Genomic DNA, 20,349 nt, shown 5'->3' with positions numbered 1-20,349 from the left:
GATGAGGGCATTGAGTCCATCAGCAGTAAATGTGCAGCTGACAGCAAGCTGGGGGCAGGAGTTGAGCTACTGGAGGGCAGAGAGGCTCTGCAGAGGGACCTGAACAGGCTGGGCAGATGGGCAGAGGCCAAGGGCAGGAGATTGAACACATCCAAGTGCCAGGTTCTGCACATTGGCCACAGCAACCCCAGGCAGTGCCACAGGCTGGGGTCAGAGTGGCTGAGAGCAGCCAGGCAGAGAGGGACCTGGGGGTGCTGGTTGATGGTAGGCTGAACATGAGCCTGCAGTGTGCCCAGGTAGCCAGGAGGGCCAAGGGCATCCTGGCCTGCAGCAGGCAGAGTGTGGCCAGCAGGAGCAGGGAAGTCCTTGTGCCCTGTGCTCAGCACTGCTGAGGCCACCCCTGGAGTCCTGTGTCCAGCTCTGGGCTGCTCAGCTCAAGAAGGACCTTGAGAGACTTGAAGGTGTCCAGAGAAGGGCAAGGAGGCTGGGGAGGGGTCTGGAGCACAGCCCTGGGAGGAGAGGCTGAGGGAGCTGGGGTTGCTTAGCCTGCAGAAGAGGAGGCTCAGGGGAGACCTTCTTGCTCTCTGCAACTGCCTGAAGGGAGGTTGCAGCCAGCTGGGGGTTGGGCTCTGCTCCCAGACACCCAGCACCAGAACAAGAGGACACAGTCTCAAGCTGTGCCAGGGGAGGTTCAGGCTGGAGGTTAGGAAGAAATTCTATACAGAGAGAGTGATTGCCCATGGGATGTGCTGCCCAGGGAGATGGTGGAGTCCCCATCCCTGGAGGTGTTCAGGAGGAGACTTGACAGGGTGCTTGGTGCCATGGGTTAGTTGATCAGGTGGTGCTGGATAGGTTGGACTTGATGATCTCGAAGGTCTCTTCCAACCTGGTTAATTCTATTCTATTCTTGTCTAGTCTAGTCTATTCTACATAGATGGACCCCCCAAGAGGGCTGAGAGGGCTGTGGGTTGGAGAAGTTAAATTTAACCTTTAAACATGGAGGGATCCTTCTGCCTAGGGACACAGAGTGGAGGCTCAGGCAGGTTGCTGCTGGCACAGAGCTGGGAGCAGTGGCTGAGAGCCCTCAGGCTGTGCTGGCACCCAGGGAGCCCTGGGCTGAAGTGCCCCTGGGGGGCAAGAGGCTGAGGCCATACTCTGCTGAGTGGTGGCCAGGGCCAGGCCAAGGGGCAGTGGGCAGAGAGTGGAGCCCAGGAGGTTGGAGGGGAAGAGGAGGAGAAAGCTGTGCAAGCAAACCCACCCTGAGGGCCAGCAGAGTTGACACCATGCAGCTGTGGGGCCAGGACACCACTCCAGGTCCTCCCCCAGCAGCAGGAATCCCTCCAGCCAAGCTGAGAGGGCTGAGGAGGTACCAGCAGGGATGAGCATCGTTGTGGGACACCCATGGGCACCTCTCAACGTGCTTCCATGGTGGGAAAAGACCTGCAGGAGGTTTGTGAGTGCAGCCAGGCAGAAAGAGATGCCTGGACACCTGCTAGGTCAGGAGGGGCACTGAAATGGGCTGAGGTAGTGAAGGGAGAGAGCTGGAGGGGTGCTCTGTGCCAGTCAGCTTCTCTAAAGACACTGAAACAGGCACTGAGCTGCACTTGGGCACCATCCAAAGCCCTCAGTGTCCCTCCCCAGCATGCTCAGCCCTCTTTGTGGGCAGTTTGGGGGCTCATAGCATGGGGACGATCAGCCTGGAGGCTCCTTGGTGAGAAGCAGAGGCTGAGAGCAAGCAGAGAGCTTCCAAGGTGCTCCTCAGCTTGCTTTGAGCACTGCACGGTCCGTGGCTGGTTGATTCCCGGCACCCTCATGAGCTGCTCCACCCCCGGCTCGGGTCCCCAGGAAGAAAAAGTAGCCCAGGCCCTGCAGCAGACACTCAGCTGCAGCACACCCGGGGAGCCGAACCCCTAAAGTGCCTTCTTTGTGCCCAGAAAGAGTCTCCTGCCCGCCGAGCCCGAGCCGAAGCCTCCGCCGGGAGCTGCTCCCATGGCTGAGCCTCCGCTGCCACCTGATGGGAACACGGCAGAGCTGCACGGGGAGACGAGACGGGAGGGAGGGAGGGAGGAACGAAGGAAGGGAGGGAAGGAGGGAGTGATGAAAGGAGGGATGGAGGGTGGGATGAAGGAAGGGAGGAGAGAAGGAGGGAGGGAGGGAGGGATGGATGGATGAAGGGAGGGAGGGATGAAAGGAGGGATGGAGAGATGGAGGGAGGGAAGGAAGGAGTGATGAAAGGAGGGAGGGAGGGATGGAGGGAGGGATGGATGGATGGAAGGATGGATGCACGGATGCATGGATGGAGGGAAGGGAGGATGGAGGGATGGAGGGAGGGATGGATGGATGGAGGAAGGGAAAGAGGGAGGGGGGATGGAGGGATGAATGGAGGGAGGGATGGAAGGATGGATGGATGCATGGAGGGAGGGAAAGAGGGAGGGGGGATGGAGGGATGAATGGAGGGAGGGATGGAAGGATGGATGGATGCATGGAGGGAGGGAGGGAGGGGAGGATGGAGGCATGGATGGAGAGATGGATGGATGGATGCATGCATGCATGTGTGGAGGAAGGAGAGGATGGAGGGAGGAAGGATAGATGGAGGAAGGGAAAGAGGGAGGGGGGATGGAGGAGGGATAGAGGGAAGGATGAATGGAGGGAGGGATGGAAGGAGGGAAGGATGGATGGATGGATGGATGGATGGATGGAGGGAGGGAGGGGAGGATGGAGGGAGGAATGGAGGGATGGATGGTGGATAGGTGGAGGAAGGGAAAGAGGGAGGGAGGGAGGACACAGGAGGAAGTGAGGGTGAGGGGGATGGATGGACAGATAGAGGGAGGGGGCATGGGTGTACTTTCAGGCCTCACCCAGCCCCTCACCCAGCAGCAGGTGTGGCTGACACTCGTGGGGGCACCAGAGCAGAAAGAGCAGACACGGGGGGGGAACTCCTAATAAAAATACAAATAAAATGGAAAACCATTAAAAACCCTGAAAATGAGGATTCTCGTGGACAGGGCTGAGTGTGCCTCAGATTTGGGGGGGTGAAGAAAGGGCTGGGGGCAGCCTGCTGGTGGATCACCTGAGACCCCGCAGTGCTGCGGCTGCTGAAGCAATAAGCTCAGGGCAGACCTTTATTGTTCCCCTCACAGATGAAATTCTCTCGGGGTGGGAGGGGGAACAAACGAAAAAGGATGGAAAAAAAGGCAAACAGAAGGAGTTTGAGTTCCCCCCTGCGGCGCTCCAGTTGCAGCGCTGCCCTTCGCAGGCTCACCCCGGAGCGCCGCTCGCCCTTGCAGGCAGCCCCGGAGCCGGCAGCGCAGCCCTGCAGCTGAGGAGCCTGAGCCCAAGGACAGCTCCCTGCCCAGCCCCTTCTGTCCCCTCCCTGCCCAAGGACTGCTCCCTGCCCAGCCCCTTCTGTCCCCTCCCTGCCCAAGGACTGCTCCCTGCCCAGCCCCTTCTGTCCCCTCCCTGCCCAAGGACAGCTCCCTGCCCAGCCCCTTCTGTCCCCTCTCTGCCCAAGGACTGCTCCCTGCCCAGCCCCTTCTGTCCCCTCCCTGCCCAAGGACAGCTCCCTGCCCAGCCCCTTCTGTCCCCTCTCTGCCCAAGGACTGCTCCCTGCCCAGCCCCTTCTGTCCCCTCCCTGCCCAAGGACTGCTCCCTGCCCAGCCCCTTCTGTCCCCTCTCTGCCCAAAGAGTGCTCCCTGCCCAGCCCCTTCTGTCCCCTCTCTGCCCAAGGACAGCTCCCTGCCCAGCCCCTTCTGTCCCCTCTCTGCCCAAGGACTGCTCCCTGCCCAGCCCCTTCTGTCCCCTCTCTGCCCAAGGACTGCTCCCTGCCCAGCCCCTTCTGTCCCCTCCCTGCCCAAGGACTGCTCCCTGCCCAGCCCCTTCTGTCCCCTCTCTGCCCAAGGACTGCTCCCTGCCCAGCCCCTTCTGTCCCCTCTCTGCCCAAGGACTGCTCCCTGCCCAGCCCCTTCTGTCCCCTCCCTGCCCAAGGACTGCTCCCTGCCCAGCCCCTTCTGTCCCCTCTCTGCCCAAGGACTGCTCCCTGCCCAGCCCCTTCTGTCCCCTCTCTGCCCAAGGACTGCTCCCTGCCCAGCCCCTTCTGTCCCCTCTCTGCCCAAGGACTGCTCCCTGCCCAGCCCCTTCTGTCCCCTCCCTGCCCAAGGACTGCTCCCTGCCCAGCCCCTTCTGTCCCCTCTCTGCCCAAGGACTGCTCCCTGCCCAGCCCCTTCTGTCCCCTCCCTGCCCAAGGACTGCTCCCTGCCCAGCCCCTTCTGTCCCCTCTCTGCCCAAGGACTGCTCCCTGCCCAGCCCCTTCTGTCCCCTCCCTGCCCAAGGACTGCTCCCTGCCCAGCCCCTTCTGTCCCCTCCCTGCCCAGCCCCTTTTGTCCTCTCCCATCCCCACCCCTGTGTCCCTCGCACTGAAGCTTTGCTGCGCTCTGGTTCTTGTTTTCCACGCCTGAGGAAGTCTCTGCTTGCTTCTGGGGGACAGCCCTCAGGCTGTGCTGCCTCTCAGCCAGGCTGAGAGCTGGGGGAGAGCAACCTCCTGAAGGGGCAGCAGGGCAAGGGCAGGGTCCTGGCCCTGGGCAGGAACAACCTCCTGCAGCAGCACAGGGCAGGGGGAAGCTGCTGGCAAGCAGCTGCAAGCAGAAGCAGCTGGCAGTGCTGGGGGCCAAGGAGTTGGCCAGCAGCAGCAAGGTGGCCTGGGGGCCAAGAAGGCCAAGGCTGTGCTGGGGGCATGGAGAAGAGTGTGGGCAGCAGCAGGGCAAGGGAGGTTGTGCTGCCCCTCTGCCCTGCCCTGCTGAGGCCACCTCTGGAGCCCTGGGGGCAGTTGTGTGCTGCCCAGGGGCAGAGGGCCAGAGAAGTGCTGGAGAGAGGGCAGGGGAGGCTGGGAAGCTGCTGAGGGGCCTGGAGCAGCTCTGGCAGGAGCAAAGGCCCCGGGGCAGCCCCAGAGGGGCTCTGAGCAAGCAGAAGGAGCTGGGGGACAAGAAGTTGCCCAGGAGCAGCAATGTGGCCTAGTGGCCAAGAGTGTCCTGGGGGCATGAAGTGTGGGCAGCAGCAGGGCAAGGGAGGGAGGGTCTCTGGACACTGGGGGGACAGGAGGCCCTGCAGAGGGCTCCAGGGAGGTTGGGGCAGTGGAGCACAGGGCAGTGATTCCTGGATCAAGTGCAGCTGCCAGGCTGTGCTGCTGGGATGGAGGAAGATGGACAGCAGCATGCATGGTGGGAGGAGTGTGGGTGACAGCAGGGTGCCCTGGCTGAGGGCTCTGGGCTTGGAGAAACTGACTCCTGCCCTCCTTGAGGAGAGGCACAGAGGGAGGTGCTTCTGCCTGGAGGGTGGTGCCAGGACATCCGGGCACGGATAGGGGCTGACCACCCCCCTCCAGTAACTACTGTCCTGGAGGTGACTTTCTGCCGTCAGGGGCTGGCTCTCCATGCTCTGTAAAGGCTGCTCCTTGAGAAGGCTGAGGGCAGAGCTCCAGACACCACTCAGTGCAGGACTGCTGCTGCTTGGCTGCTGTCACAGTGCCACTTGGAAGGGACCTCAAAGCCTCTCTGGTGCAAGCTCACTCTGCAACCCTGCTGCACAGCCAGGCACTGTGGTCACCCCGGGGGCCTCTGCTGCCCAGGAAGCAGCTGGCTCCAAGCTGCCAGGGCAGCTGCCAGCTGGTGGCCATTACCTCTGGAGTGGGTTACAAAGGCTACCTTCAGCTGGAGGATCTAAAGCACCATGTGGCCAAAGCTGCTGCAGCCCTAGGGACAGGCAGCTGAAGCTCTCTTCAGCCCAGGAAGCTGTGATCAGAGCCCTGGAGTGCCTCAGCTCCCCAGGCTGAGCTGGGGCTGCTCAGCTTGGAGAAGGCTCCAGGGAGCTGTTCCTCACAGACACTGCAGCTCTCCAGGAGACTTTGAACAAGGGCTGGGAGTGACAAAGGCTTTGAGGTGGGAGAGAGGAGATGGAAATGGAAGCAGGTTGCCCAGGAAGGCCATGGACACTACCCTCCCTAGCTGTTCAGGACCAGGCTGGATGAGGCCTTGAGCAAGCTGGGCTGGTGGCAGGTGTGCCTGCCCAGGGCAGGGCCTTGGAGCTGCATTTTCAAGTCCTTTCCAACCCACTGTGATCTCTACATGAAAGCAGAGCTTGGTTTGTGATGCCTCTGAAGGTGAGGCTCTTGGGCCCCCAGCACCTGCTCCTCTGGAGGCCAAGGCTCAGCTCGAGTGTGAGATGCAGAGCAGTGTTAAGTGCCCTCTGCTCAAGCCAGAGCCCAGATCAGATCCTGCTCAGCTGGGCTTAGGCTGGCTGTGAGGAACAAGCTCTGCACCATGAGGACACTTGTGCCCTGTGCTCTGCATTGGTTAGGCCACCCCTGGAGTCCTGTGTCCAGCTCTGGGCTCCTCAGCTCAAGAAGGACATTGAGAAACTTGAAGGTGTCCAGAGAAGGGCAAGGAGGCTGGGGAGGGGTCTGGAGCACAGCCCTGGGAAGAGAGGCTGAGGGAGCTGGGGTTGCTTAGCCTGCAGAAGAGGAGGCTCAGGGGAGACCTTCTTGCTCTCTGCTCAACTCCCTGCAGGGAGGTTGGAGCCAGCTGGGGGTTGGGCTCTTCTGCCAGGCAACCAGCCCCAGAACAAGAGGACACAGTCTCAAGCTGTGCCAGGGGAGGTTTAGGCTGGAGGTTAGGAAATTCTTCCCAGAGACCGGCCCTTGGAATGTGCTGCCCAGGGAGGTGGTGGAGTCCCCATCCCTGGAGGTGTTCAGGAGGGGACTGGATGTGGCCCTTGGAGCCATGGTCTAGTCACAAGGTCTGTAGTGACAGGTTCACCTTTGAGGTCTCTTCCACTCTTGGTGATACTGCAACACCGAACACTGCAGGGTGCCCTGGGAGGGTGTTGAGGCCTCAATCCCTAGGCCTGCTCAACACCAGGCCAAGAGCAACCTCAGTGGAGGATGGTGGAGGTCAGAGCTGCACTGCAGAGACCCCTCCCACCCCACCCTGCCCCTGCCCTTCAGCCAGCCCTTGCTTGCCCCCCCAGGAAGTGCCAGCAGCAGCCAGGGGATGCCCATTAAATAGTTTTTATTGGAGGACACAGAGTTGCATTCCCACTCCTGTACAGTACTGTAAAGTGCAATGGCAGCCAGCTCCCTCCTGTGCACATCTTCAAGTAGTTCCAATGCCCAGAAATTTTGCTTGTTGTGGTTATTTTTCCTCCCCCCCTTTCTCTCTCTTTCTCCTCATTGGATTTATTTTACAGCAGCTCAGTTATGGAGTCTGAATCTGGCAACAAAACAAAGTACACCCCCAATGTGCCTACAGGTTTGGGTCCTTCAGTCTAAGCCCAAAGCCCAGAGGTTCTCTCCAACACTAACTGCTAGTGGAATGCATCTCCCAGGGCCTTTAATCCACCTCTTCAATGGTTGGTCCAGAAGAAGCTCCCCCAGATGGAGGAGCTCCACCACCAGGGAATCCACCAGGCATGCCCCCAGGCATTCCTCCTGCACTCTGGTACAGCTTGGTGATGATGGGGTTGCAAACCTTCTCCAGCTCCTTCTGCTGGTGCTCAAACTCCTCCTTCTCAGCAGTCTGGAGGGGAGGAAAACCACAACAGAAGCTCAGAACCTGCTGCTCTCACCAGATGGACACTGGTCAAGGAGTCCCCTAGCACTAGCCCCCTGCTGTAGGGGTTGTTGGTGTTACCCAAGTCACACCTGCACTGGGCTAGCTGCCAGCAGCATTTCTGCCTTGGTCTACCCCCCCCCATGCCAACCCTTCAGACCCTCCCCTCCCCACCACTCCTGGAGCCCACCTAGCACTAGCCCCCTGCGGTTGTTGGTGTTACCCAAGTCACACCTGCACTGGGCTAGCTGCCAGCAGCATTTCTGCCTTGGTCTACCTCCCCCATGCCAACCCTTCAGACCCTCCCCTCCCCACCACTCCTGGAGCCCACCTAGCACTAGCCCCCTGCGGTTGTTGGTGTTACCCAAGTCACACCTGCATTGGGCTAGCTGCCAGCAGCATTTCTGCCTTGGTCTACCTCCCCCCAGGCCAACCCTTCAGACCCTCCCATCACTCCTGCAGCCCACAGTGCTCCTGGAGCCCCTCAGCTGAGGTCAGGGAGGATCCTGCTCGCAAGCTCGGCCAGCTTCAGCTTGCAGGAGCTGCGAGCTCAAGCTGTGGTCGCTCAGACATCCAAGGAAGGTACTTGGCCCAACAGAGTCTTTCGACTTCTGGTGGAAACTACGAATGGCTTTGGAGTCACTTTCATCACAGCAACCACTGAGGCTCTCCCCTCCACCCTTCCTGACCTTCCCAACAGCCCAGGGGCAGGACAGACCTGGTTCTTGTCCAGCCAGTTGATGATCTCATTGCATTTATCCAGGATCTTCTGCTTGTCCTCATCTGAGATCTTGCCCTGGAGCTTCTCATCTTCCACTGTAGCTTTCATGTTGAAGGCATAGGACTCGAGGGAGTTCTTGGAGGAGACCTTGTCACGCTGCTTCTCGTCCTCTGCTTTGTACTTCTCGGCCTCCTGGACCATCCTCTCGATGTCCTCCTTGCTCAGCCGGCCTGCAGAGCACAGCAGCACTTCACTCACCCTCTGCTCAGCCACCTCAGACTCTCCAACCCCCCACAGCTCTGCAGGAATTAGCCTGGGTAGGCAGGGAGCAGGAGACCCTGGAGCCTTCACTGCAAGCACCCTTTCATGGGCTTCCTGGAGGCCCTGGATGACTGCAGCAAGCTGGGGAGGGACTTTTGAGGGCAGCAGGTAATGGCGAGAGTGAGGGGAATGGAACAAAACCAGAAGTGGGGAGATTAAGATTGGCTGTGAGGAAGAAGTTGTTGCCCAGGAGGGTGGTGAGAGCCTGGCCCAGGCTGCCCAGGGAGGTGGTGGCAGCCTCCTGCCTGGAGGTGTTTGCAGCCAGGCTGGAGGTGGCTGTGAGCAACCTGCTGCGGTGTGAGGTGTAGGGACACCATGGCAGGGGGTTTGGAGCTGGCTGATCTTTGAGGTCCCTTCCAGCCCTGACACTTCTGCGGTTCTATGACCAGATCAAGGTGCAGATGCACTCTGGCCAAGCTTGCCTGCAGAAGGCAGAGTGAGAAAAGCAAAGTGAAGCTGCTAGCCTCAGCCACATGCTCCTTACCCTTGTCATTGGTGATGGTGATCTTGTTCTCCTTGCCAGTGCTCTTGTCCACAGCAGAGACATTGAGGATGCCATTGGCATCAATATCAAAGGTTACTTCAATCTGAGGCACACCTCTGGGAGCAGGGGGGATACCAGTCAGCTCAAACTTGCCCAGCAAGTTGTTGTCCTTAGTCATAGCACGTTCACCTTCATAGACCTGGAGAGAAGGCAGAGCAAGTCAGGCCCCAGGTCTGAGCACACCTTCCTGGGGCTCTCCTGAGGGGACATGGTCGCTCAGACATCCAAGGAAGGTACTTGGCCCAACAGAGTCTCTCGACTTCTGGTGGAAACTACGAATGGCTTTGGAGTCACTTTCATCACAGCAACCAGGACAGGCCCCAGAGGCAAGGGACTGCAGCTTGAGCAGAGCACAGACTGGGCATTAGCAGAAGTTCTTTCCAGTGAGGATGGATGAGGAGACACTGGAACAGGTTTGCCCAGGGAGGCTGTGGATGTCCCCTCCCTAGAGGTGTTCAAGGCCAGGCTAGGTAAGGCCTTGAGCAAGCTGGGCTGGTGGGAGGTGTCCCTGCCCATGGCAGGGGGTTGGAGCTGGATGAGCTTTCACACCCAACCCAAACCACTCCATGCATCTATGGGAGAGACACTGCCAAGGACACACACCACCTCTGCTTTGAGTGACTTAAGGTCTCAAGCAGGGTCAGAGGGTTACCCAAGTGCATTCCCAGCTCCACTGCTTACCTGGATCAGCACACCAGGCTGGTTGTCAGAGTAGGTTGTGAAGGTCTGGGTCTGCTTGGTGGGGATGGTGGTGTTGCGCTTGATCAGCACTGTCATGACGCCTCCAGCAGTCTCAATGCCCAGAGACAGGGGAGTGACATCCAGCAGCAGCAGATCCTGCACGTTCTCAGACTTGTCTCCAGACAGGATAGCAGCCTGCACAGCTGGGGGAGAAGAAAACACAACACTCAGAGCCCTGCCACAGATACACCACACGGCACAGGTCAGCCCAGGGCTCGCTCAGACATCCAAGGAAGGTTCTTGGCCATCATCAGTAGACTTCTGGTGGAAACTACGAATGGCTTTGGAATCAGATTCATCATTGCAAGTCACAGGGAGCTTAGTGCTTGGGAAGAGCTTCAGTGGTTCAGGTGGAGCACCTCTGGCTTACACCAGCACTGCTCTGACACTTCAGACAGCACAGGGTGAGACCTAAGGCCTCCAACCAGCACTGCTCTGACACTTCAGCCAGCACAGGGTGAGACTTAAGGCCTCCACCAGCACTGCTCTGACACTTCAGCCAGCACAGGTGGAGCTCCCAAGGCCTCCACCAGCACTGCTCTGACACTTCAGCCAGCACAGGTGGAGCTCCCACGGCCTACACCAGCACAGCTCTAACACCACGGAGGCACCACAGGGTCCTTACCTGCCCCGTAAGCCACAGCCTCGTCAGGGTTGATGCTCTTGTTGAGCTCCTTGCCGTTGAAGAAGTCCTGCAGCAGCTTCTGGATCTTGGGGATGCGGGTGGAGCCCCCCACCAGCACGATGTCGTGGATCTGGGACTTGTCCAGCTTGGCGTCCCGCAGGGCCTTCTCCACGGGGTCCAGGGTGCCGCGGAAGAGGTCCGCGTTGAGCTCCTCGAAGCGAGCCCTGGTGATGGAGGTGTAGAAGTCGATGCCCTCATAGAGGGAGTCGATCTCGATGCTGGCCTGGGTGCTGGAGGAGAGGGTGCGCTTGGCGCGCTCGCAGGCGGTGCGCAGGCGCCGCACCGCCCTCTTGTTCTCGCTGATGTCCTTCTTGTGCTTGCGCTTGAACTCGGCGATGAAGTGGTTCACCATGCGGTTGTCGAAGTCTTCCCCACCCAGGTGAGTGTCACCTGCCGTGGACTTCACCTCGAAGATCCCATCCTCAATGGTCAGGATTGAGACATCGAAGGTGCCACCTCCCAGGTCAAAGATCAGAACGTTCCTTTCAGCACCGACCTGCAAAGAGAGACCAAGTGTCACAACTCGTGTGGAGCCCCCAGGGTCTGGAGGGGCTGGAAGGTGTCCAGAGCAGGGCCAGGAGGAGGAGCAGAGGGCTGGAGCTGCTCTGCTGTGCGGACAGCCTGAGAGAGTTGGGGTTGTGCAGGCTGCAGAGGAGAAGGCTCCCAGGAGACCTTCTGGTGGCCTTCCAGGAGCTGCAGGGGGCTGCAAGCAAGCTGGGGAGGGACTTTGGAGGGGGTCAGGTAGGGATAGGACTGGGGGGGATGGAGCAGAAGTAGAAGTGGGGAGATTGAGATTGGCTGTGAGGAAGAAGTTGTTGCCCAGGAGGGTGGTGAAAGCCTGGCCCAAGCTGCCCATGGAGGTGGTGGAAGCCTCCTGGCTGGAGGTGTTTGCAGCCAGGCTGGAGGTGGCTGTGAGCAACCTGCTGTGGTGTGAGGTGCCCAGGCTGGATGAGGCTCTGGCCAGGCTGATCTAGTGTGAGGTGTCCCTGCCCATGGCAGAGGGTTGGGACTGGCTGAGCCTTGAGGTCCCTTCCAAGCCTGACAACATTCTATGACTTTCATCTGCTACTTCAGCAGGTTTGCTCCCTAGAGAGCATCAGGGACAGCAGCCCCTCCCCTGCTCACCTTTTTGTCCAGCCCATAGGCAATGGCAGCAGCTGTGGGCTCGTTGATGATCCGCAGGACGTTGAGGCCCGCGATGGTTCCGGCATCCTTCGTGGCCTGGCGCTGGGAGTCGTTGAAGTAGGCTGGCACGGTCACGACGGCGTTGGTGACAGTCTGCAGGGACACAGCCCAGTCAGCTCTGCTGGGAGCTGCTCACACCCACACCCCCCCAGCCACCACACTCCACTGAGACCCCCCTCACCTTTCCAAGGTATGCTTCTGCAATTTCCTTCATTTTGGTTAGAACCATGGAGGAGATTTCCTCTGGGTAGAAGCTCTTGGTCTCGCCCTTGTACTCCACCTGCACTTTGGGCCTGCCAGCATCATTGACCACGGTGAAGGGCCAATGCTTCATGTCAGACTGGACAACAGAGTCATCAAACCGACGGCCAATCAACCGTTTGGCATCTGCAAGAGAGACATTGGCCACATCAGATGTGCTCACTCCAAGGCCCTGAGCACCCTGCTCTAGCTGGAGGTGCCCCTGCCAGCGCCAGGGAGATGGAACTGCATTATCTTCAAGCTTTCCCAACCCAAACCACTCCATGATCCCAACACATTGATTTCTTCCCAAAACTTAAAAGCACAGAACTCTAAAATGCTGCAGTCGGACCTGAATTGTGTTCATCTTGCCCAGACACAGCTGGAGGCACGCTGCTGTTTCACCTCTTGCATGCAACACGCTCACAGGCACCACCATGCTGCACCCACAGCAATGCTACAGCTGCTGTACCAGGCAGCACAACACAGAAATTGGAGCTGTGCAGCTGGGTCAAGGCCTCTTAGTCAAATGCCAAAGAACAGCCTGCAGCAAGGCAACTGTTTAACTGTTGCCCTAATTAAGGATTAGTAATTATGTTACTAAAGCTAAATTATGGGGAGAAGCTTTCCATAAACAATTGTAGGAGTAAGTTATGAAGCAGTAAACTATTAACTGAAGGAAGCCAAACTTAGACTAGAGGGGATGAAGAAAATCTTTCAAGTGAGGGAGGATGAACAAGTTGCCCAGGAAGGTTCTAGGAAGCCCTAATTGTGGCCTTCCAGGATCTGAAGGGGGCTACAAGGCAGCTGGGGAGAGACTTCTTAGGATGTCAGGGAGCAATCAGACTAGGGGGGATGGAGCAAAACTGGAAGTGGGGAGAGGTTGAGATTGGCTGTGAGGAAGAAGTTGTTGCCCAGGAGGGTGGTGAGAGCCTGGCACAGGTTGCCCAGGGAGGTGGTGGAAGCTGGAGGTGTGCTAAGGCCAAGATGGATGAGGCCTTGAACAGCCTGGTTTAATAAGAGGAGTCCCTGCCTATGGGGTGGTTAGTTCAAAGTATATGGTCGCTTAAGTCCCTTCCAACCCGAATTACCCTACAATTCTTGAGAGTTAATAGCTTTAGTTTGCAAAGTTAAGTTTGATCTATCTACCAGGCATCTTTGTAACTACACCACACTATGTCCTGTGCACAGGGCGTGCCCAGCTCACAGCCTCACCGAAAACTGTGTTGGTTGGGTTCATTGCGACCTGGTTCTTCGCGGCATCGCCGATCAACCTCTCCGTGTCTGTGAAGGCGACGTAGCTGGGCGTGGTCCGGTTGCCCTGGTCGTTGGCAATGATTTCCACCTTCCCATGTTGGAACACGCCAACGCAGGAGTATGTGGTGCCAAGATCAATTCCGACGGCTGGTCCCTTGGACATCTTGTCTGAGAAGGCAGAAAAAAAGGCCAAAAAAAGCTCAACAAAACCGTAAGAATTCAGTAGTCCAGGGCTCTCTTAGCTGGCGCTGTGCCAGCAGCTTCTCTCCAGCGCACGGAATTAATGCGCTGCAAGGCCCCAGCATGGACCCCGCGGCGGTACAGCCCAGCCACGTGCTCCGCATGGCCGCGGACTCCACCTCCCAGCATGCCCCTCGCCGCCCGGGTCACGTGGCCGGCGGCCGCCATCTTGGGCGCTGGGAAGCGGAGCCGCTCGGTCGCCCCTTGGCGTGGGCCGAGCTCTGCGGGCCATGTGGCCTGGCACAGCCCCAGCCCTGCTGCGACACCAACACTGCACCCCAGCCCCCACCCCCCTCCCCCCCTCCGCCTTCCCGCACCCAGCGGCAAGGCGCAGCGCCTCCCCCGCCCGCCTTTCGCAACCCACGGCGGCTCCGTGGCGGTCCTGCCCGCCCGCGCCTGCCCCCCCCGCACCTCCCCGGACTACGAACCCCAGCGTGCTCGGCCTGCCTGCGCCCGCAGCTCCACCTCTGTCCCCACCCACGCGCAGCCCCGGGCGTTCCCAGCGGGAGGTAACGCGGGCGCCGACTCTCCTCTAGCTCTCCTCCATCTGTTCCCTCCTCCCCGCTCCTCCCCTCCCCCCCCCCTCCTCCCCCTTCCTCTCCGCCCGCCATTTCGGAACGATAAAAAAAGAAACCGGGAAGCCGCGGTGAAGCGCGGCTTTCAGGCTACAACACTGTGAAACACTCCGCGGAACCACTGCCTCCCCACACCGACAGACGAAAAACCCAAACCCCCGGCGGCAGCAGCAGTAAAACGCTCTCCCCTCCACCCCCCCCAGCACGGCCCCGATCAACCGCCAAGCAGCAGCCCCTTGGGGCGAAAGGGTGGCTCAGACAGCGCCCATCCGCCTGCCCTCCCCCGTGCCGGCCCCAAGCCCCTATCCCCTCCCCGCAGCAGCAGGCCCCGTTACCTGAGCGGTGCAGACAGGCCGGGACGTGCACAAAAGAAGAAGCTCTGTATAGTTCGCTGCCCAATGAGACCTCTCCACGCCCGCCCCGCCGCCTTTATATATCCCCTCAGAACCTTCCAGAAGCACCCGCCTCTTCTCCCCGCTCCAGCCAATGGGCTCGCGTATTCCGCCACGCCTGCAGCCAATGGGACGCTGCCGGAACCCGCCGGCGCGGTGACGCGCACAGGAAGCGGGCGTGCCCGCCGGCCGGTATTCTCGAACCTTCATGCGCTTTCCTCTCTCCCCCACCCCCCCTCCCCCGCCCCAACCGCCCACCCCTCCGCATCGCTCGGCCCCGGCCCGCGATGCGTGCAGGGCGGAGCTTCGCCTGCGCGGGAACCAATGAGAACCCTCCAGCGGCCGCGCGCCGGCGATGATACCGGTGCTCATACGCTGAAGGAGACGGTGGGGGCAGAGCAAGAGCGCCGGAGGGCGAACAGCAGCCAATCGGAGCAGCGCGCCGCAGGCTGCCATTTGCATGCTTCGCGCGCGAGAAGGAAGGCGCCTCAGGGTGGGAATGGCCAATCGGATGGCGGCGCCGGCAGGTTGATTTGCATACCGGGTGGCGGGCTGCGAAATGGGGAAGCCGAAGGGGAAAGAGGAGGAGGAGGAGGGGGAGGGGGAGGAAGGGGGCACAAAATGGCGGCGCCAGAAATGGAGGACGCACAAAATGGCGGCGCCATGCGGGCCAGGCCGGCAGCCTCCCTCGCCTCCTGTCCTGTCGCGAACACCCCGCGGCTGGGCGGCTTGAACGCGGAACCCTGCGGCCGCTTCCCGCGGGCTGCGGTGCTCGGGAAGCGCCGCGTTAAAGGCAACGAATTAACGGTCCGCGAACCACAGGCAGCCAGCAAGGAGCGCCTGGCGCGGCGGCTGGGAAGCCGAGGCGCACGGGGCACAGCCTGGGTGTCCCCAGGGCTCTGTTCCAGAGGGCATTTCTGCTGTGGGTGCTTAAGGCTGCTCAAAGGCTCCCTGCCGCTCCTGCTTCAGAGCAGCCTGGCGCTGTTCAGCCTCCCTGCTGCCTTCAGCGAGGCGGAAGGCTCCGTTCCGCCGCCTCCTCTCGGGCAGGCAGAGGGAACCCTGCTGTGGCTGCTCCTTTAAGGCAACGCCGCTGCCTGCCGGAGCACGACCCAGCCTCCAGGCACCTCCAGCGCTGCTCTTTAATCCATAATCCTCAGAGGGGGGCCGAGGTGACAGCCCTTGGCGTGACTTGCCCGCCCTGCTGCCCCGCATGTTCCCTGCCCTGCATGCTGCCAGCCCTGCATGCTCCTAGCCCTGCTGCCCTGCATGTTGCCAGCCCTGCATGCTCCTAGCCCTGCTGCCCCGCATGTTCCCTGCCCTGCATGCTGCCAGCCCTGCATGCTCCTAGCCCTGCTGCCCTGCATGTTGCCAGCCTTGCATGCTCCTAGCCCTGCTGCCCTGCATGTTCCCAGCCCCCCATGCTGCCAGCCCTGCTGCCCTGCATGCTGCCAGCCCTGCATGCTCCTAGCCCTGCTGCCCCGCATGTTCCCAGCCCCCCATGCTGCCAGCCCTGCTGCCCTGCATGCTGCCAGCCCTGCATGCTCCTAGCCCTGCTGCCCTGCATGTTCCCAGCCCCCCATGCTGCCAGCCCTGCTGCCCTGCATGCTGCCAGCCCCTCATGCTGCCAGCCCTGCTGCCCTGCATGCTGCCAGCCCCTCATGCTGCCAGCCCCTCATGCTGCCAGCCCTGCTGCCCTGCATGCTGCCAGCCCCTCATGCTGCCAGCCCTGCTGCCCTGCATGCTGCCAGCCCCTCATGCTGCCAGCCCTGCTGCCCTGCATGCTGCCAGCCCCTCATGCTGCCAGCCCTGCTGCCTTGCATACTGCCAGCCCCTCATGCTCCTAGCCCTGCTGCCCCGCATGTTCCCAGCCCCGCATGCTGCCAGCCCTGCTGCCCTGCATGCTGCCAGCCCTGCATGCTCCTAGCCCTGCTGCCCCGCATGTTCCCAGCCCCGCATGCTGCCAGCCCTGCTGCCCTGCATGCTGCCAGCCCTGCATGCTCCTAGCCCTGCTGCCCAGCATGTTCCCAGCCCCGCATGCTCCCAGCCCTGCTGCCCAGCATGTTCCCAGCCCTGCATGCTCCTAGCCTTGCTGCCCAGCATGTTCCCAGCCCCGCATGCTCCCAGCCTTGCTGCCCAGCATGTTCCCAGCCCCGCATGCTCCCAGCCCTGCTGCCCAGCATGTTCCCAGCCCCGCATGCTCCCAGCCCTGCTGCCCCGCATGTTCCCAGCCCCGCATGCTCCCAGCCCTGCTGCCCAGCATGTTCCCAGCCCCTCATGCTCCCAGCCCTGCTGCCCCGCATGTTCCCAGCCCTGCATGCTCCTAGCCCTGCTGCCCAGCATGTTCCCAGCCCCGCATGCTCCCAGCCCTGCTGCCCCGCATGTTCCCAGCCCTGCATGCTCCTAGCCCTGCTGCCCCGCATGTTCCCAGCCCCGCATGCTCCCAGCCCTGCTGCCCTGCATGCTGCCAGCCCTGCATGCTCCTAGCCCTGCTGCCCTGCATGCTGCCAGCCCTGCATGCTCCTAGCTCTGCTGCCCTGCATGCTGCCAGCCCTGCACGCTGCCAGCCCTGCATGCTCCTAGCCCTGCTGCCCAGCATGTTCCCAGCCCCTCATGCTCCCAGCCCTGCTGCCCCGCATGTTCCCAGCCCTGCATGCTCCTAGCCCTGCTGCCCCGCATGTTCCCAGCCCCGCATGCTCCCAGCCCTGCTGCCCTGCATGCTGCCAGCCCTGCATGCTCCTATCTCTGCTGCCCCGCATGTTCCCAGCCCTGCATGCTCCCAGCCCTGCTGCCCAGCATGTTCCCAGCCCCTCATGCTCCCAGCCCTGCTGCCCCGCATGTTCCCAGCCCCGCATGCTCCCAGCCCTGCTGCCCTGCGTGCTGCCAGCCCGGCTTAGGGAAACTGAGGCCGGGAGCGGTGGTGAACGGTGGCTGCTCTGCGCCCCGGGGGATCAAGGCAGCAGCAGCTGGAGGACAGCAAAGGCTGAGCTGGCCTCAGAGCCCGAAGCTGAGAGCTGCTCACAGGTCAGAAATCGCCTGAGGTCAGGCTCTAGCTGGAGGAGTGCTGCGGGTTGCGTCAAGTATTTACACGGCATAAAGTGCTGAGTGGAGAGGAGCGGCTGGGAGGAGAGCGGCACGGAAGAGCTGGGGCCGGACCTGCCCCTGGGACACAGCGCTGCGGGCGAAGGGGCGGAGGAGCTGCTGCGCTTGGGCACAGGAAAGAGTCCCGGTGCTCCCTTCCTGGCAGCCCCTGTGACCCAGTGCAGTGGGGAAAGGGGCAGAAGAGTGTCTACAGCTGTGCACTAGAAAGCATTCCTGATGCTCTCTTCCTGGTCAAGCCCTTGGGGTCCAATTCAGGATGGAAAGGGGCAAAGGATCTTTGTTAGGCACAATAAAACACTCCTGTGCTCTCTTCCTGGTCAAGCCCTTGGGGTCCAATTCAGGACGGAAAGGGGCAAAGGATCTTTGTTAGGCACAATAAAACACTCCTGTGCTCTCTTCCTGGTCAAGCCCTTGTGAGCCAGTGCAGTGGGGAAAGGGACAGAAAAAAACTCTATAGCTGGGCACAAGAAAGCATTCCTGGTCAAGTCCTTGTGACCCAGTACAGGGGTGAAAGGGATGGAATCATGGAATTGTCAGGGTTGGAAGGGGCCTCAAGGATCATCCAGTCCCAACCCCCCTGCCATGGGTAGGGACACCACACCACAGCCACCTCCAGCCTGGCTGCAAACACCTCCAGGCAGGAGGCTGCCACCACCTCCCTGGGCAACCTGTGCCAGGCTCTCACCACCCTCATGGACAACAACTTCTTCCTAATGTCTGATCCAACTCTACCCTCCTCTAGCTTGGATCCATCTGCCCCAGTCCTATCCCTCCCTGACCCCCTCCAAAGTCCCTCCCCAGCTCTCTTGCAGCCCCCTGCAGATCCTGGAAGGCCACCAGAAGGTCTCCTGGGAGCCTTCTCCTCTGCAGCCTGCACAACCCCAACTCTCTCAGGCTGTCTGCAGAGCAGAGCAGCTCCAGCCCTCTGCTCCTCCTGGTGGCCCTTCTCTGGATGCCTTCCAGCTCAGCCCCTGTGACCCAGTGCAGTGGGCAAAGGGATGAGGAAAGCTCTACAGCTGTGCACAATAAAGCATGCCTGTGTTCTCTCCCTGGTCAAGCCCTTGTGATCCATTTCAGGGTGAAAAGAGGCAAAGGACCTTTGCTAGGCTCAATAAAGCATTCCTGGTGCTCCCTTCCTGGCCAGCCCCTGGCACCCAGTGCAGGGCAAACTGGGGTAAAGGACCTTTGCTAGGCCCAGGGCAGCGCTCCTGGCTGCCTCTCAATGCACAGGCTTGGCCTTAGACAAACTCACTCCTGGTAGCTGCTTCAAAGTCCAATGTTTGGGGAGGGAGGGGACCCAAGTGAGTGACTCCTGTCTGTGCCTTGCTGTGCCAGCACCCTGGGACAGGTCTCTTTCAGTCATGGCAGTTTGGGGTGGCCTCTCATGACATAGGTACGCTCATTATCAGGGCACTAATGTGCAGCTCCTCAGTGCCACCATGCCAGCAGGCTCCTGGGGCAGGTGTGGCTGTGCTGGCACACAGGAGGTCATTTGTGCCAAGCTCCTCTCCTTTGCCACGCACAGGGCTGGCACCTGAACTGTCATCACCTCTTGGGTGATGCACAGCTTGGAGTTGGAACTTGGGTGCAGAAGGTTAAAGGCAGGAAGGGCAGCAGGAAGAAGGAAGGGGCCCCATGGCCTAGATTGATAGCTGTCAGTCTGCTGTGCCTTTAAAGATAAGGGCAGCCAGCAGGAGCCATGCCCCTGATCAGCTGTGGCATGCAAGGCACACTCCACCCTGTGCAGAGTGCAGGCTGCTGGATGGAGCACCCAACACCCATGCAAGATGCTTCCCAGGCATGCACTGGATGGATCACACAGCAATGCTCCTGGGAGCTGTGCTGGCAGCAAGGGGTTGCCTTGGCTCGGTTGGCTTGGGTGGGTTTTAAATGCTGGGCAGAAGCTCAGGAGGACCTAAGAATAGCACTACCTGCAGCGTGGAAGGAAGCAGTGACATTTAGATGTGCAGCCATGCTTGGCACAGCAGCCTGATAGCAAGTGAAGACAGCCTGAAAGAGTGAGTCAGGCACTTTGGTAAATGACTCATTACTTCAGAAATTAGAGGCTGGGAAGGTGCTGGACAACAGGAGCACATTTACTGCAGGGCATCGAAGTCAAGGCTGGATGCTGATAAAGATCCTGGGTGGAGCTTTGCTTTCAAGTGATAAATTCCATCATTCTTCATGGAATGGTTCAGGTTGGAAGGGACCTCAGGGATTCAACATCTCAGCTGCACTCAGCTGCTCAGGGCCTCATCCAGCCTGGCCTTCAACACCCCCAGGCAGGAGGCAGCCACAGCCTCCCTGGGCAGCCTGTGCCAGAGTCTCAGCTCCCTCCTGCTGAACGACTTCTTCCTCAGCTCCACTCTAACCCTGCTCTGCCTCAGCTCCAAACCATTCTCCTTTGGCCTGGCTCCAGACCCCCTCAGGAGAAGTCTCTCTGCAGCCTTCCTGCAGGATGCCTTCAGGTCCTGGCAGGCAGCTCTGAGGTGCCCCTGGAGCCTTCTCCTCTGCAGGCTGCACAGCCCCAGCTCCCTCAGCCTGTGCTCCCAGCAGAGCTGCTCCAGCCCTTGGAGCATCCTTGTGGCCTCCTTTGGGCTCTCTCCAACAGCTCTGTGTCCTTCTCCTGCTGGGTACAGCAGAGCTGGAGGCAGGATTTGAGGTGTGTTCCCAGCAGAGCAGAAGGGCAGAATCACCTCCATGGATCAGTACAGGTTATCTTTTGTTGTTGTTCTTGGTTTTAATCCAATT

At 60.4% G+C, this 20,349-nt stretch overlaps 1 protein-coding gene and 3 non-coding genes across 4 annotated transcripts; all 4 read right to left on the bottom strand.

The window, feature by feature from the left end:
* Positions 1 to 7,041: 7,041 nt before the first annotated feature.
* On the bottom strand, positions 7,042 to 14,568 carry HSPA8 (heat shock protein family A (Hsp70) member 8). Its single transcript, XM_054176029.1, has 9 exons — positions 14,443 to 14,568; positions 13,251 to 13,460; positions 11,977 to 12,182; positions 11,736 to 11,888; positions 10,551 to 11,106; positions 9,866 to 10,068; positions 9,125 to 9,323; positions 8,317 to 8,549; positions 7,042 to 7,565 (listed from the first exon to the last, which is right to left on the bottom strand). Exons 2-9 carry the CDS (start codon positions 13,453 to 13,455, stop codon positions 7,380 to 7,382), a joined length of 1,941 nt encoding a protein of 646 aa, XP_054032004.1. The 5' UTR covers positions 13,456 to 13,460; positions 14,443 to 14,568; the 3' UTR covers positions 7,042 to 7,379.
* On the bottom strand, positions 8,160 to 8,255 carry LOC128898878 (small nucleolar RNA SNORD14). Its single transcript, XR_008463012.1, has one exon. It is a non-coding gene; the product is annotated as a small nucleolar RNA SNORD14 (small nucleolar RNA).
* LOC128898879 (small nucleolar RNA SNORD14) lies at positions 9,397 to 9,492 on the bottom strand. The gene has a single exon (XR_008463013.1). It is a non-coding gene; the product is annotated as a small nucleolar RNA SNORD14 (small nucleolar RNA).
* LOC128898877 (small nucleolar RNA SNORD14) lies at positions 10,141 to 10,232 on the bottom strand. The gene has a single exon (XR_008463011.1). It is a non-coding gene; the product is annotated as a small nucleolar RNA SNORD14 (small nucleolar RNA).
* Positions 14,569 to 20,349: the final 5,781 nt, after the last annotated feature.

This window comes from Dryobates pubescens, chromosome 34 (assembly GCF_014839835.1).
Source record: "Dryobates pubescens isolate bDryPub1 chromosome 34, bDryPub1.pri, whole genome shotgun sequence".
Classification (NCBI taxonomy): domain Eukaryota; kingdom Metazoa; phylum Chordata; class Aves; order Piciformes; family Picidae; genus Dryobates; species Dryobates pubescens.
Note: the sequence above shows the minus strand (reverse complement) of the source record. Positions and strands in the feature narration are given on the sequence as shown.